The following is an 18,596-nucleotide window of genomic DNA, read 5'->3' on the forward strand; positions in this document are numbered from 1 at the left end:
TGAATAACAGAGTCATTTCTGAAGTCCAAGCTCTGCCTCTGTCCCTGGCAGGGCAATAGTGTCCCTGGACAGTAAAAACAGAAAAATATAATCCATTATATTCATTATTAAAATACAGTAATGCATTATACACTTGCATTGAAGTGGTACTTACCCTCCTTACTAATTTGCTGCATAGGGTCAGTGCAGTCCAGTAATAGGAACTGCATTTACATGTAATGAAAATGTTATTAATTAGAAGTTTTTCTTACACACTTTGCTTGGATGCTCATTCAGATTAGCTATTTATTCATATTCAACACAATGTCTAACTGAAGCTACTTGTTTGATGAGGAGCAAAATTTTTACACGATAGCATAAGCTTAGTGTAGTATAGTGCATAATATAATATTGTCAATTAATCAGTAAATCTATTAATCTTGATAAACTTTATTGTCAATTAAATTGTATTTTTAACTCTATATATATATAACGACTTAATCGTAACAAATAATTAATACATAACTATAGTGGTACACGTGATACAGAAGTTGTATAAAGGGAACTCATAGAAAACACTAGATACCAAAAAAAAAAAAAAATATATAACATAACTGTTTTGGGATATAACTTAAGGATTTAATTTTTGTTTTGAAATTTTATTGAATTAAATCGGAATCATGACTCTGACCAGAGCAGCAAAGCAAAAGGCTCAAGCTAATGGGAGTGCTGTGGTTCAGGGGAGAACTGAGGGGAGCAGTTGCCCTCTGAATCACAGTCTTTTAAAATGCACTGTTTGCTTGATGTTTGCGGAGCAGTCGGGTACGGGACATGATACTGCCAAGGGGGATGTCTTTGTGTGTGCACGATGTAAGGAGTGCAAGGAAATCAGGCGACAACTCAGCGTTGTTATGGGCCTTTATGAGACCTTGAAGGACAGGGTGGATGCCCTCGAAGGAAATAAATTGAGGGCCCATCAAGCTCTCAGCTGCCCACATCAACGCCAGAGCTTGCACATCTTGGTCATCAGGCAACACAGAGGCAGCCCCCTAGGCAGAATGCACTGGTCCCACAGGAACTAGTAGTTGTTGGTGACTCTATTGTCAGGGAAACGGGAAACATGCTTTGTAAAAAGGATAGGTGGAATAGAACCAGGGTATGTCTGCCAGGGGCAAAGGTTGATGACGTTGTAGAGCGGATATCATCTTTTAAGGGCACAAAAGGTGATATAGTTGTACACGTTGGCACTAATGATATTAAGAGTAGGAGACCGACGGAATTACTTAGCAAGTACAGGTCACTGTTGAAAAAAAGCCGTGAATTAGGGTTGATTTGAAAGTGTCTGCAATTCTGCCCAGACACGATAGGAGGGAGTATATGATGAGAGCCTTGTCGATCAATTCGGCCCTGGAGGGATTGTGCAAGGCTCAAGTGGTAGAATTTTTTTCAGCCTGGACTGTACTTGTTAACAGGAGAGATTGCTTCTACAGGGATGGGATACACTTAAATAGAAAGGGTGCAAGAATTTTTGCTGATGCTGTCGAGGCAGTGTTAGGTGGGTCGGAAAACTGCTAGTTGGGGGGGGATACAAGGACTAATAGATTAACGGTAGCCACTGGCAGAGGTGGAAGTGATTCTTGCACTGCTTCTATTGAAATGAGCAGAAGCCTGAAAAATAAGATGCAGGATATTTCAGAGACTGCTGGGAGTCATTGCGGTACAAGTAAACACATGGGTTGTGTTAGGGTAGCTAAGAATACAAACAGGTGCATGTATACCTGCGTGTACACCAATGCTATGGTGTACACGCAATGAACTGGAATTTGGGGAATACAATGTGTATAGAAAGGATAGACAGGACAGGAGGGGAGGAGGGGTTTATGGTATTAATTAAGAAACACATAAAGTCCAAGGAAGTGAAGCCAGTCGACATCGATGGACAGGGCAGTGTCGAGTCAGTTTGGTGTGACATAAGCATAGGGAAATCAAAATTGAGAGTAGGAGTGTGCTATAGGCCTAATGACTCTGATGAGTATAATAAGATATTGTAATAAATATAAATAAGAAATTGTAAATCCACTCATGCACACCTTCTCGATGGTAAGCCCTGTTACGTCACTTAGGTGGCAACGAACGTGTAGAGTGGTTCTCTTCAAGACGCCTGGTCAGCGTGAAGAGGAAAAGACCAAACCCTCCAGCAATGAGAGCACAACAATACAAATGGCCCTCAGTCCCCAGCAGCTTTCACTCTCCCTCTTACGGCAGCGAGAGGATCAGAGTGGAAGCAGAGGGTGCTAAGAATCTCTGGGTACGACCAGGCTGCCATGCACGGAAATTGAACTTGGCCTGTTATAACGTACGATCACTCATCGGTGAAGACAGGATATTAGAGCTGGAAAAGGAATTAGAAAATGTGAATTGGAATATCATCAGTTTGGCTGAAACAAGAAGAAGAAATGAATCACTTATAAGTTTATCAAGTGGAAATCTGCTGTACACCAATGGAAACAGTGAAAGGAGTGAAGGTGGAGTTGGGTTTCTGGTCCATAAAGATTTTAAAAACAACATTTTGGAATTCAAAAGTACATCACCAAGGGTGTCAAGGCTAATACTCAAGATTTCTAAGAGGTACAAGCTAAAGATTATAATGATTTATGCACCAACATCGAGCCATGATGATGAAGAGGTTGAAGAAATGTACACCGAAATTGAGAGTCTTCTAGATGAGCAGAAAACCCACTATACTATTATTATGGGGGACTTCAATGCTAAGGTTGGAAAAAGGCAAAACAGCACAGAAAGAGGAACTATAGGAAATTTTGGAATTGGTGAAAGAAATAAAAGAGGTGAAAGACTTGTGGAATTTGCAGAATCTCAAGGAATGTCAGTAATGAACACTTTTTTCAAGAAAAGGGTGAACAGAAAGTGGACATGGAAGAGTACAAATGGATTAACAACTAATGAAATCGACTTCATCCTCACTAACAGAAGATATATTGTGAATGATGTTACCATCCTGAATAAGGTAAATGTTGGAAGTGATCACAGAATGGTAAGATGTACACTTGATATAGATGTAGGAAAGGAAAGGAAAAAAACTGACTCGAGTAAATAATACAAAGGTCTTTGAAATAACAGAGGAGGAGAAAAAGCAGTATGTACTGGAACTTAAGAACAAGTTTGAGCTTCTGCAGACTGCTCAGGACCAAGATATTGATGAGGAATATTACAACTTTCTGAAAGTGATAAAGCCCAAGAAACCTATAGGGAAACAGAAATCCAAAGAAGAAAAAATTAGTCAAGAAACACTTGTCATGATGAACCAAAGACGACAAATGAAGAGCAAGAAAAACACTGACAGGGAGAAAATTGAGTATACTGAGTTATGCAAAGCCATTAGAAAGAGACTCAGAGAGGACATAAGATGATTTGACACAAGAAAAGTAGAACAAGCATTAAGGGAAAACAAAGGATTTAAATCAGCAGCCATGAGCAGTAATACAGAAAGACAAATGATACTGAAACTGAAGAATAGCGATGGTGTACTTATAAACAGCAGAGAAGGCATAATTCAAATAGCAGAAGACTACGGCAGTTCCGTAGCCAGGTGGGAAGGAGCAGCAGTGCATAGCACACGCTTCTTGATTAAACCGGGGTTCGAGCCCGTCACCACCAAATATGGAGGATGCGGAAAGGGCAGGGAATGACCACCGCATATCCCGGAGCAATATGGCCTTAGTTGCTAATGCTCCTAAAAACCAAACAACAAACAAACAACAAGCAGAAGACTACTATAGAGAACTATACAAGGAGCGAGGGAATGATACCAGCAGTGGGGAAGATGGATTGCAAAGTAGCAACGCATACGACATACCCGATATTCTTCCTGATGAGGTAGAACATGCATTGAAGAAAATGAAGAATCGGAAAGCCCCGGGGGAAGATGAAGTTACTGTAGAGTTGTTAAAATTGGGAGGAAGAGACATAACACAAAAACTGGCAAGGCTCTTCACAAAGTGCATTAGAAAAGGTGTGATGCCTAAGCAGTGGAATAATGCAATCATAGTTTTGCTGCATAAGAAAGGAGATAAATCAGAAATTGGAAATTATAGACCAATTAGCTTGTTATCCCATATCTACAAGTTGTTCACAAGGGTCATTACTAACAGATTAGAAAGAATACTTGATGAGAATCAACCGAAAGAGCAAGCAGGCTTTAGGACAGGATTCTCAACTATGGATCACCTTCACGTAATATCACAGCTAATGGAGAAAGCAAATGAATATAAAACACCATTATGCCTGGCATTTGTGGATTATGAAAAGGCATTTGACTCCATACAGCATAAGGCAATGTTTCGGGCACTGGAAAGACAAGGCATAGATACTCCATATATTATGATTTTGAAGAAAATATATGAGAGTGCTACATCCTTTATTAGACTAGACAAAGACAGTAGCAAATTTAAAATCAAGAAAGGAGTTCGACAAGGAGACACAATATCTCCGAAACTGTTTACTGCTGCCCTTGAGGAAGCTTTCAGAAGATTAGACTGGTCGCAGAAAGGAGTCAATGTGAACGGAGAGTACCTAAACCATTTACGATTTGCAGATGACATTGTGGTCATAAGCCACGATCCCAAAGAATTAGAGGAAAATCTTAATCAGTTATGCACAGTTAGTAAGGATTTTGGACTAAAGATGAATATGGCTAAAACAAAAGTAATGATGAACAAGTATGCCACGGAAAGGGAAATAATGATTGAAGGAGCAGTAATTGAAAAGGTGGAGTCATATACTTATCTGGGACAAGTTATTAGCTGTAATAATGATAAATGGCTGGAAGTCAAGAGAAGAATAAATTTTGGATGGATAGCATTCAGGAAATATAGTCACATACTGAAGAGCAATATCCCAGTTTGTCTGAAACGTAAAATAATGAATCAATGTATACTCCCCACCATGACTTATGGAAGTGAAACTTGGGCACTCACCAAAAGAATGGAAGAGAAGCTAAGAACTACACAGCGAAGAATGGAACGAATTATATTGGGAATCAGACTGTTAGATAAGAAGAGAAACACATGGATTAGGCAGCAAACTCAAGTAAAGGACATTCTTATCAAAACTAAAGAACTAAAATGGTCTTGGGCAGGACACATAGCTCGAAGACATGATGACAGATGGACTAAGAAAATAACAGAATGGTACCCAAGAGGAGCTAGAAGAAAACCTGGAAGACAAAGGCGGAGATGGATAGATGAAATTCATGAGTTTCTGAGTAGTAAATGGATGGCCAGTGCTCAAAATAGAAGGAACTGGAAAGTTGCTGGAGAGGCCTTCATCCTGCAGTGGATTGAAAATGGCTGATGATGATGATGATGATGAAGATATTGTACAGGGAAATAGAGTGGGCCAGTAAATCAGAGAGTCTTATAATGGGAGATTCTAATTTCCCAGATATTGACTGGAATTTGTGGGTTGGTCACTCACACACTAGCAAGGCTTTTGTGAATTTATTGGATGATTGTTTTCTACATCAGCATGTTCGTGAGGCAACAAGAGGGAGCAATACTCTTGATCTGATTATCAGTAGTGATTCTTCATGCATTAAGAATCTGCAGATAAATGAACCACTAGGTGGCAGTGATCACAGTGTGTTGAAGTGGGATTTACTCAAGGAGGTAACTACGATCAGAGGTAAAGGGAAGGGTTTTTGTTTTCGTAAAGGCGACTATGATGGTCTGAGACAGTATTTAAATTCTATACAGTGGGACCAACTGATGATGTTACCAACAGCAAACTCAAAATGGGAAGCATTCAAGGAACTAATCTTGGAGGCTACCAGGCTTTACATACCAACTAAGAAATATTGTTCAAGGTTTAGGCCTAAATGGTTGTCATATGAACTAATGAGACATGTGGCAGAGAAGAAAAATGCATGGGATACATACAAATTAATGGGTGACATGGAAGCCTATGTAGATATAAGTTGGTCTGTAACCAAGTCACAAAAGAGATTAGGCAGGCAAAGGCAGACTACGAAAAATCCTTGGCAAAGGATGCATAGAAAAACAGAAAAGAGTTCTTTACATATTTAAACTCGAGAAGGAAAGGAATGAATCAGATTGGTCCACTGGATATTGATGGTTCAACAGTTGAGGATCCTGCTCAGGTGGATAACAATCTAAACGAGTACTTTGCATCTACATTCACGCATGAGGAGTTATTCAGGAAGGAGAATGATGTAGGTAAAGTAAACATTGGCAGTGAGCTGGATGATTTTGTAATAACTGAGAGGAAAGTGGAGGAGAGATTGTTGAGGATAAACGTAAAAAAGGCACCTGGGGTGGATGGGATCTATCCAGTTATATTAAAGGAGGCAGCAAAGGAAGTAAGCAAACCCCTAGCCATAATTATGAGAGCTTCTTTGGACTCAGGGGAGGTACCCATAGACTGGAGATGTGCAAATGTAACCCCAATTCACAAAGGTGGATCAAAGGCTGACACAAGTAATTATAGACCTGTTAGTTTAACTTCTGTTCCAGGTAAATTAATGGAGGCACTGGTTAAAGAAGCACTGCAGGATCATCTAGAAAAGAATTCAGTTATAGCTCAGACGCAGCACGGTTTTGTTAAGGGCTGGTCTTGCCTGACCAATTTGATTGGATACTATGATGTAGTCACAAAAGAACTGGATGCAGGGAATAACTTTGATATTATATATTTGGATCTTAGAAAGGCTTTCGATACTGTTGCACATGGAAGACTGCTGCACAAATTGGAACAGTGTGGCATTGGAGGCAAATTGCTGCTATGGATAAGGGGATGGTTGAGTGGCAGAAGACAGAGAGTGGTAATCAATGGACACTGCTCAACGTGGACTAATGTTATTAGTGGAGTTTCTCAGGGTTCAGTGTTGGGTCCGTTGTTGTTTTCGGTGTTTATGAATGATATTGATGATGGGATATCAAGTTTAATGTCCAAGTTTGCAGATGATACAAAGGTTGGCAGGGTTGTTAAGGACACTACTGACGCTATGCTGCTGCAACAGGATCTGGAAAGGTTGAACAAATGGGCTGAGAGGTGGCAAATGAAGTTTAACATTGACAAATGTAAAGTACTACATATGGGAAACAGTAACCCCAGAGCAACGTATCAACTCTGTGGTACTACACTGACAGTGGTGGAGAATGAAAAGGACCTGGGGGTAATTGTGCAGGCAGATATGAAGTTCTCTGAGCAGTGCAGACGAGCTGCAAGAGTAGCTCATGGTGTCTTGTCAATGATATACAGGAATTTTTCTAGCAGGGATAAGGAGGTGATTATTCCCTTGTATAAGGCAATGGTTAGGCCACATCTTGAGTGCTGTGTACAGGTCTGGAGGCCTCATTTCAAGAAGGATGTAGAGCTGCTGGAACGGGTACAGAGAAGGGCAACAAGATTAGTGAATGGAACAAAGGGTTGCTCTTACGAAGAAAGGCTTAAGTTTTGCAAATTACAGAGTCTGGAGACTAGGCACCGGCGAGGTGATCTGATAGAGGTGTATAAGGCTTTGAATGGTTTGAGCATGCTCAATGCCAATGGGATTCTTCATCTTGCTCAGAATAATCACCTCAGAGGGCATAAATTCAAATTGAGGAAGGACGGATGTCGGATAGATGTACGGAAATTTGCCTTTGGCCAGCGGGTGGTTGGTGGAACCGACTTCCATCACTTGTTGTTGAAGTTGATAGCCTAAACAAATTTAAAGCTCAACTGGACAGGTATTTCGAACGAACGGAGGGGTGAAATGGGAGTGGTTTTTTTTTTTTTTTTTTGGCTGATGCTGAATAAGCTTTCTTTCTTGCATCATATGCCTCTACTAATGCTAATGCTGATGCTGATGCTAATGGTGATAATACTGAAGTTTTTAATAAATAACAGATTTGCCTATTTTGTGATGTCATTTGATTAAAAATTTATAGTAAAGTTATTTGATTACTTTACTGTAAATGTTAGTAAAGTTACAATAGCTTGTAGATAACACAGTCATTTCTGAAGTGAACATAAGATGTCAGCATTAGTTGAGGCATATGATGCAAGAAAGCAAGCCGATTTCACTCATCTGGTCACTCCAAATGTTTGTCTAGTTCAGCTTTAAATTTATTTAACCTATCAACTTCCACAACAACAGATGGAAGTCTGTTCCAGCAATCAACTACCCATTGGCTAAAGGCAAACTTCCACACATCTATTCTACAACTATCCTTCCTCAATTTGAATCTATGCTCCCTCAGGTTCTTAGTCTGAGCAAGCGGAAGTATCCCATCAGTATTGAGCCTGCTCAAACCATTCAAGGCCTCATAGACCTTAATCAGATCACCTCGCAGGTGCCTAGTCTCCAGATGCTGCAACTTGCAGAACTTAAGCCTTTCTTCATAAGCCCACTCCTTTGTTCTTCTCACCAATTTGTTGATCCAATATATCACTGGAGGGAGAATACTGTTGAAGAGATGGTTAAAAAAAATCAACAAAAACAAGAATGCAGTAGCATTATTTTCTCAATACTAGAATATGTGTTTTTTTCCATAATCTCACTGTTGAGTTTCATGTCTACAAAGACATAAATATCATTCAAAAGGTCTATCCAAGGAATAGAGTTTATACTATAAACCGAAATTAAATAAACTAATTACAAAAGCTTACAATAGAATAAGATGTATAAATGCTTTTGGCTATTTTCTGAGAGGATTACAAGTTAGACACTCAAGTATTACAGCATGGAAGTAGATGCAATGAGTGTTTTAACTGATTTAGTAATATTCTTGGTTCTTAATATTCATAATGTTAAATTCTCAATGTTCTTAATATTCAATGCATTTACACAAATCAAGTTATTCAACATACAGATCATTTCTTAACATATGGAATCAAACTTGTTTTTGTTTTATTCTTAAATAAAAATGAAGTGGATATATTATATATATATAAATGAGAAAGCTCATCACCAGGAAGAAAGTTTCCTTTTAAATAAATTAACCACCAAACATTTAAATGCATTTTTTTTTTAACAAATAAATTATTTAGACCAATTTATGCAAAAATACATGACAGTTTATATTAGACATACTGCACACAGTTTAATAACCGACTTCCCCAGCAAAACATCAGGAGTGTGATCTACATGTTTTTAAATAATATTACATACCATGTAAAGTAATAACAATAGGATCTGTTTGTAAACTGAATCCATAATGATTGCCTGCTTTCACTATTACTTCATATGTCAGACCAGTCTGTAATCCTTGAAGTTGAAGTGATCCATTGTATGTAAGGAACTGAAAAAGAAATTTCATGGATCATGTTTTACGCAAGAAATAATAAAAAAAAAAGCACGTACTTCTAATAGCCCCTTCATTAAAAATAATCCAATGGTAAATTATAGCAGTATAATACAAATAGAATACAAATACAGTGTGTCATCTCCCAAAATATAAGAATTCTAAATTATATCAAGCCTATCTATAATTCTTCCTCAATCTTAAAACTTTTGGAAAGATGCACATACTTCCTATAATTTCAGTTTATTTCTTTCCAGGACAAAAACAGTCAAACTCATTATAGGCTTCAAAGAAGATTACCTATTACCAACCTATTAAAAGCAAACTTCTTTATTTCTGAATCACCTATTGCTAAGACATGCACTGCTTCTCCAAAAAGTATCCAAAAATCCCTGTTTTCATAGTACAGGTAACCCTCGTATAATGCAGTAGACAGGTTACTACAAAATCTCATGTAGTGCAAAACCGTGTTATATGGGACTAAGAACAAGTACAAAAATGGGGGTTACGTTCCAAAAGCTAACAAAAATACATTTTTTTATAACTATCAGAAAATTAATTTTTATTAAAAATAGCAATAACTGAACGAACGCCTTACAAATTGTGATACAAATAGGCCAGATAATGTACGTTCATTTAATTTTCTTCCTCTTCTTCACTGTTAAACATAATCAAATGAGAAAGTTTTCTCTGTTGCAAAATATCTTCATCTTCTGAACGTTCTTCTGCAGCAACTGATTTCATGTATCTTCTGCTCTCTTTAAAAAATCAGTAATCTGGGTTTGTTTGCTTTTACTTGATAGATCTTTGTATTTTTCATGTTATGGAACTAAGCATTTTTGAAGCTCCCTTTTGAACTTTGTGCTCCTTTCAGTTGAAGGATCTGCATTCAAAAAATAAGATTCTAATTTCTCGGCTAAGGTTATGCCTTCCCATATGCATTTTATTGTAAAATTTGGAGCTTCAGAATTTTCATCTGCACTATCATCCTCTGAATTAATTTGGTTTACTTTCAATGGCATTTCCAACAAATCCGCTTTGCCAGATTCTTTTTCTACCAGTAATTCTTGAATGTCTTCAGTAGTCATATCATCAAAACCTTGCCCTCCTACCAATTTAGCAAGTTCTACTATCACATTGTCTATTTCCTGAGTGAACTGACTCTGGCCATACATTTTTCCAACACGCATTTGATGTTTATGGTTTTACTTCTTTGAGTGATAAAACGATGATTCTAATACAGTCTACAATTGAAAAATGTTTCCATGCCTCCATCACTTCAATAGATTTGGAATAAATTTTTTACAAATCTATTGTAACAGTTTTCTGAAGTAATGAGTTTTAAAGGTAGATATAATGCTGTGATCTATGACCAAATTAAAGAAGTTATACTAGGAGGTAGGAACATTACTTCAACGTTTAGATGACTTACATCTTTTGGATGGCCTGGCACATTATTCAATAGAAATAAAACTTTGAAATATAGATTTTTCCACAAGTTCAATAGCAGAGCCTAACACGGGGATTTTCCAATTTTTTTTTTTTTTTTTTCATAATGACTATCGAGTCAACAAAGGGTACTCACAAAAAAGAACATAATAGTAGGGCTTTCCCCACCAAAAAATCTCAAAAATACCATGTTATGCAAGGTTTGCTGCAATTCTCTAACCGTGTTAGAGTGAAACCATGTTATATAAGTACTGTGTTGTGCGAAGATTACCGCAATTTATCAATCGTGTTAGAACAAAACCGTGTTGTAGAACTATCGTGTTATACGGGAGTTGCCTGTATATTGAACCTTCCTAGATAAATAAATGAATCAGACCAGTATAAATGGAAGGCACATAATCCAAACAATCTTGTCCAAAGCATAAGTCAAGCTGGCTGATTTTGAGAGGGGTGTTATTGTCAGATTTCACATTGCCAACTTGCCAATTTTGGCAAGTACCTACACCATCCAAAGTGAACTGTTGGTGATGTTATCACAAAATAGAAGTGTAACAGTACAATGGCCTAGTAAATGCACAGTGAGACCATGAGAGCTCACTCCACATGATCAGTGAATGCTCAAAAGTGTAGTACATCCTTACAAAACATCAACAAGGAGCTCTATAGTCTCATATCTTTTACTTGTATGTAGTAGGGCTGTAGAGCCCTACAAACAGGGCTGTACAGCCTCAGCTTTCATGGGAGGGCAATGGTACACAAGCTAAACATTAATAACAATAGTCAGTGGTTCATGCCTTGCATGGCACAATGAATACTGTCAATGGTCTACAAAGCAGTGTAAACTGGTTCTGTGCAGTGATAAACTATGTAGTGATGAGCTTGATGAACTATGCAGTGATGAACTCTATTCAAATCAGGCAGTTATGGAGTATGCTTGGAGAATGTCTGCATTGTTTAGAGTGCATTGTACCAACAATGAAGTTCAGAGCATATGGTGTGGCAGTTTCTCATGGTATGGCCTAACACCTTTGGAACTATGTGGGGAGCCACAAACTGGTATCTATCTTAAAATACTGGACATTGGCATGCTACCTACAATGTGGCAATTGTTTGGTGCAGTTCAAGAATGGTTAATGAACATGAATGTAAATAAACTGGAAAGGCTAAAGCAATTTCTTGATTCAAACTCTTGTAGGATGATTAAATAGAATGTCAAACTAGGGCTGTACCAACATGTCACACATCAGTAGGTTAATTGATCACTGTTCCACAGAAAGAAAGAGGCCCATACCTTTTACAACTGATGGTTTGTTGGAATGTCTAACCAAGAGAGTGGTGTGTGTCAAAATAACCAAAGAGGAACCAAAAACTACTGTTTTTTTTTTTTTTTGGAGCATTAGCAACTAAGACCATATTGCTCCGGGGATATGCAGTGGTCATTCCCTGACCTTTCCGCATCCTCCATATTTGGTGGTCATGGGCTCGAACCCCGGTCTAATCAAAAAGCATGTGCTATGCACTGCTGCTCCTGCCCACCTGGCTATGGAGGCGTCCAAAAGCTACTGAAGCTAGTGTCAGGAACATGAATGTGAAACTGATGGGTGTGGTTACATGAAGTGGAAATAAAATATCTGCTAACCCTGATTAGAAAACAATATTCTTTTACGTAATTCTGTAAGAGTATAATTAATATTATAAATGTTTTTGTTAATATTATAGATTATACATTTATAAACTATGAAATGATTTCATAAAGAAATCATACAAAATAATACATATTAATATTATACCATAGAAGATACTAGCATCACTAGTGCAGTGATATTATTGTTCTTATATATCTCTTATATACCTTATGTAGTATTAGTATTAGTAGTGGCAAATGATGGACAAGAAAGTAAGCTTATACAGCATCAGCAAGAAAAAAAAAAAAAAAAAAAAGGCTTCCGATTTCACCTCTCCATTCCCTCCAACAATCTAGTTCTTCCTTGAATATATTCCAGCAATCAACCAACCATTGCCTAAAGGTAAACTTGCACACATCTGAGCAAGAGGAAAAAACCTCATCAGCATTGAGCTTGCTTAAGCTATTCAAAGCCTTAAATACCTCAATTAGATTGACTTGCAGGTGCCTAGTCTCTAGATTCTGCAATTTGCAGAACTTTCCTTTCTTGGTAAGAGTACCCCTTTTGTTCCCCTCACCAATCTCACTGCCCTTCTCTGCCCTTCTGTGACTTTTTTATTCCACTGCTTGGAAAGCAGTCATATCGAGCCAGTTCATTTCTAAAAAGGGTGACATAACCATCCCATCCAATTATCATCCCATTGCACTTACCTCTACTATTTCTAAAGTGGTTGGCAGTTAATGGAGAAATTCATTAACTGTCAACTCCTAACTAGCCTGAAACTTTCTTTTTTTTTTTTTTTTTTAGAAACATTAGCAACTAAGGCCATATTGCTCCGGGAATATGCGGTGGTCATTCCCTGACCTTTCCGCATCCTCCGAATTTAGTGGTGATGGGCTCGAACCCCGGTCTAATCAGGAAGCGTGTGCTACGCACTGCTGCTCCTTCCCACCTGGCTACGGAGGCACCGCAAGTGAAACCTTTCATCTGATCACTGATAACCAATATGGATTCTATCAGTGTCAATCCACTGGTTACCCATCTATGGATAAATTCAAAGGTTGATGAAACTTAAGAAGTTGCTTTTGACATTTTAGAGGCTTTTGATTGTGTTTGGCATAAAATTCTTCTAAATAAACATCCATCTTATGGATTGTAGACTGATTTTTGTAACTGAGTATCCAGTTTTCTCTCTGACTCTTTACTGTGGGTGATGGGTAGCTGGCACTTGTCTTCTAACTTCTTCACTAATGTTGGTGTTCCCCAAGGTTCAGTTTTCTCCCACTCTTTTCCTCTTGTATATTAATGACCTTCTTACATCAATTGGAAATTTTATTTATAATTTGGCTTATTGTAGCACATTGCATTCCACCTTCCAAAAACCTTGCCCTGCACAAACGGTTTGAACTTTCTGAATATCCATTTTGCCAGTATTACTGAGGATACCTTAAAGGTTCAAGGAAATTGCTAACTTGGGGGGGGGGGGACAAGGTTAGTAGAGGATCCAGAAAAAAATGACAGAAGGGGCACCATTTTGTGCCTTGTTTGTGCACAAACAAGGCACAAAATAATGCACAGAACAAAACAAATGACACTCAAACATAATGTGACTGATGGACACAGGCACACAGATAAAGTCTGAATTACTTTGAAGTAAACATTATGCATGACCAAGCTGCGCTCGAACTAGAATGGCAATCATATCAGCATCAGTGTTGCCAACTGTAGTCAGCTGAAAATTGCTGAACCACAATGCAAAAATAGATAAAATCCCATGTTGACAATTAAAAAAAAAATGTAGCTAAAGGGAATTTAAACAATTGGTGTACATTCTCCAAAAAAATGACAGGATGGGGGGGACATGCCCCAGTGCCCCTACCCTGAATCCACCACTGTACAAGGGTAATATAGATATGCGTTTATCTGATAATATTGGTCAAAGTAATGCTTACACACCTTAAGGGTTCTTGTTTGTTACCGCAACAGAACATATTAGCAAGATGTTCTGAGGGCAGACACGTTTCAAATGAGCAGGTAGCTAATGGGAAGCAAGCTTAAATAACTTTAAGTGATGTGTCAGGGTAGTTAACTATAGAAGAATTCTAAGTCTTATTTGTTTATACAGTAAGGTCAGAAGTGTCATCAATAAAATAAGTGAATTCAAACTACTGGTTAGGACAAGTAATGTTGATATAATAGGGCTTACGGAAATGTGGTGCCACCAGAGAGGGGGGATGGTGAGTTTCAGTACGGTATGCATAATGTATTTAGGAAGGATGGGGAAGATAGAAGGGGTAGTGGTGGTGGTCATGCTTCTTATCATAAGCAGCCTGAGCATGACAAATAATTTTTACAATGTTTATTTGGATTTCAGCAAAGCATTTGACTCAGTCCCACATTAGTGGTTATTTTATAAGCTGGAACAGGTTGGAATCACAGGAAAAATCCTTAGATGGATAGTTAGATGGCTTCAGGGCAGGGTGCAGAGGGTTGTGATAAATGGTTATTCCTCAGATTGGGTTGATGTAAGAAGTGGGGGGACTCCCACTTAGAAGAGCAAAAAACAAGAACCCCCTTAGAAGAGCAAAGAGTGGAGGTAAGGAATTCTTCACATACATAAATGCAAAGAAGAGAAGGACAAACCAGATTGGAACCTTATGTAATGGATGTGGGATAGTATTAGATACCCCAGCTGAAGTTGCAGATAAACTCAACATTTACTTTGCATCGACATTTACAGAAGAAAAACCCTTTGATGAAGGGATAGAGGGTATGATGTCTAAATTTGCAGATGATGTAAAGTTTAGTAGAGTAGTTAATGATTATTGCCAAGCAGACTGCAGAGCTTCTTCAGAGTGACCTAGATAGACTTCAGGGATGGTCAGAAAAATGGCAGCTATGCTTTAATCCAGCAAAGTATATGGTATTACACCTGGAGAACAATAATCCAAAATAACTTATATACTTGGTGGAGTTGAAAAGCCAGTAGTGGAGGAAAGGGCCTTGGGAGTTATGATATGGTCAGACATGAAGTTCTCTGAGCATTGTAGACAGGTTGCAAGGAAGGCCCACGGTGTCCTATCGATGATTTATTGAACAATTGCTAGTAGAGAAAAGGACGGCACAATCCCATTATATAAGGCTATTGCTAGACCACACTTGGAATACTGTGTTCAAGTAGATATATAGATATATTGGATATTAGATATATTTTACTGGCACATCAGCTTCTATGGCTATAGTGCTCAAGAATGGAGACTGCGTCTAACATTGTGCTTGTTGAAAGGGTCCAAAGGGGAATAACTCACCTGGTGAGATCGGCAAAAGGGCATCCGTACAAGGAAAGACTTCGAATATGTGGGTTGCAGAGCTTGGAAACTAGGCATATTAGAGGAGACTTGATTGTGGTATTTTAAGGCTCAGAGAAGCATAAGTAAAATGAATGAGGACAAAATTTTTATGGTTATAAATGATTCTAGAACTAGGGACTATAATTTCAAGTTATAGCGGAGCTGTTTAGACTGGAATGCAGGATGTTTTATTTTAGTCAGCGAGTTATAAGTTACCTACGTGAGTGGCCGACAGATTGGGGAAATTCAAAGGTCAGTTGGACTTACAGAAGGAGGCAAATGCATAGGTTGTCTATTTCGTTTTCTCTTAGTAATATTTGATTTTTTCAAAATTTTCTTCTTATTATAATAATAATAAGAAAAAAATTATTATTATTACTTTATTTTAATTATTTTTATTTTATTTTATTATTATTATTATTTATTTATTTATTTTTTTTTTTGGCTGGTTCAGCATAAGCCATAGGCTTCCTTGCACCATGTTGCCATTGCTAATACTAATACTAATATCCACTATCAATTCCTTAAATGCTGATCTCCAAGTAATTCTCCAATGGGCCAAAAATAACTTAGCTAATTTCAATCCTTCTCAAACCCAGCCTTGTCTTATATCTCCCAAAATAGGATTCTTCTGCTCCTATGCTTATCATCGATAATACTCAGATTTCTAGACAAAGTCACATATCACAATTAGTTATTATCTGACTTCTAATGTCTCTTGGCATAAGCACATCGATATTCCCCAGATGTGGGAATATCATTCCCATATCTTCAGTGGTGTCCCCTAAACCTCTCTCTGACATCTAGACTCCATTTAAAGGAAGGCTATCAGGTTAATTAATAATCTATCTCTTATTGAAGTTTCTGCACTCTCTGTCTCATAGATGTTCTGTTTCTGCTACATATCTTTTCTATATCCCATCAGCACTGAGCATGCTCAAATCAATCAGATCACCTGTGAGGTGATCTGATTGAGGTGTATAAAGCTTTGAATGGTTTGAGCATACTCAATGCTAATGGGATGCTTCCTCTTGCTCAGAATAATCACCTGAGAGGACATAAATTCAAATTGAGGAAAGACAGACGTAGAACAGATGGGCAGAAGTTTGCCTTTAGTCACCGGGTAGTTGGTTGGTGGAACAGACTTCCATCCTTTGTTATAGAAGTTGATAGCCTAAATCAATTTAAGGCTGAGCTGGACAGGTATTTGGAAAGAACGGAGGGGTGAAATAGGAGCTTTTTTTTTTTTTTTTTTGCTGATGCTGCATTAGCTTGCTTTCTTGCATCATATGCCTCTACTAATGCTAATGCTATACTTTCATGAGTGCTGTTCTTCTGAGGCTTCTATAATTTCCCCTCTCATTTTCAAACCAGTCCAAACACCTACCACAACCAGTCAACATCCACTTACTGGAATGGAAATGTATTCCCATCAATATCTCTACTTCACGGTGTTGGCTTGAAAGAAACACATGGAAGCATGTTCAAGATCCGAGTATTATTATTGATATTAATAAAAGCAAATGAAGCAAGAAAGCAAGCTTATACAGTATCAACCACAAAAAAAAAAAAAAAAAAAAAAAAAAATCTCATTTCACCAATCCAATCCCCTCCAATAGTTTGTCTAGTTCTTCCTTGAATTTATTCAAACTATCCACTTCTACAACAATGGATGGAAGCCTGTTCCAACAAGCAACCACCTGTTGGCTGAAGGTAAACTTCCACACATATATTCTGCAATTGTCTTTACTCAATTTGAACTGATGCTCTCATGTGTATAGTCTGAGCAAAAGGAAGAATCCCACCAGCATTGAGTTTTCTCAAGACATTCAAAGCCTTAAACACTTCAATCATATCACCTCATGCCTAGTCTCCCAATTATAATTTGCAGAATTGAAGCCTTTCTTGTTAAGAGCATCCCTTTGTTCCTCTCACCAATTTTGTTGCCCTTCTGTGTACTGATTCCAGCAGGTCTACATCCCTCCTAAAATAAGACCTCCACACCTTTATGCAGTACTCAAGATGTGGCCTGACTATTGCCTTATAAAATAGGCTAATCATATCCTTATCCCTGCTAACAAAATTCCCATATATCATTGACAAAACCCCATGAGCTGTCTGGCAGCCTGTCTGCACTGCACAGAGAACTTCATATCTGACTGCACAATTACCTGCTTTCCACTACCAAGTTTTAGTTTTTTATTTATTTATTTTTATTTTGTCTCCATTTAGGAAGCTCAGGTGATCCTGGCAGAGACCAGCCAGAGAAGCAATTTTTACTACCTGGCTTACCTCCTAGTGGTGTGTATGGGCAATGTGGGGTCCCACCAGAGGTCCTGCAGCTAAGCAGCCAGAAGAACAACAGAACATGAACAAAACTACATAAATCACACATACACACACGTCTGGCATTTACACAGTACTATTTTCCTCACAAGGATACTAAAGGTGCAGTTGTGAGAAATCATTGGTGGCACCTCATCCCAAACACTATGTACACACCAAACAGTTGATACATTACTCTTCAATCACTGCTACCCATATGCAGTACTTAGAATTTGTCAATGTTAAACTTTAAATGCCATTTCTCAGCCTATCTGCCAAATTTTTCTAGATCTTGTTGCAGCAGTATACCTTCGTTATTGTCATTAATTGCCCTGCCAACCTTTGTATCTGCAAACTTAGACATTAAGCCTGATATACCCTCATCACTATAATTAATAAATACAGAAAACAACAATGGGCCCAGCATCAAACCCTGTGGGAATCCACTAAAGTACAATAAACCATGAGTGCAATAAAGTGCCATGATTTTGCTTGGAATGTCTGTGGTAATCTTTAAGGTAATTGAATTACTCTTTTTCAGGAAA

General features: G+C 38.1%; 1 protein-coding gene across 2 annotated transcripts in view; it reads right to left on the bottom strand.

Moving 5' to 3' along the window:
* The window catches only part of LOC150081768 (Ig-like and fibronectin type-III domain-containing protein 2), a 550,711-nt gene that overhangs the window by 38,786 nt on the left and 493,329 nt on the right, over positions 1-18,596 (bottom strand). For both annotated transcript variants that reach the window (XM_090378862.1, XM_090378863.1), the window contains exon 24: positions 9,170-9,299. In XM_090378862.1, the coding sequence (XP_090234988.1) occupies positions 9,170-9,299 (130 nt within the window). The remainder of the gene's footprint in view (positions 1-9,169; positions 9,300-18,596) is intronic.

This window comes from Mastigoproctus giganteus, chromosome 8 (genome assembly GCF_048544385.1).
Source record: "Mastigoproctus giganteus isolate SK-2022 chromosome 8, ASM4854438v1, whole genome shotgun sequence".
Taxonomy (NCBI): domain Eukaryota; kingdom Metazoa; phylum Arthropoda; class Arachnida; order Uropygi; family Thelyphonidae; genus Mastigoproctus; species Mastigoproctus giganteus.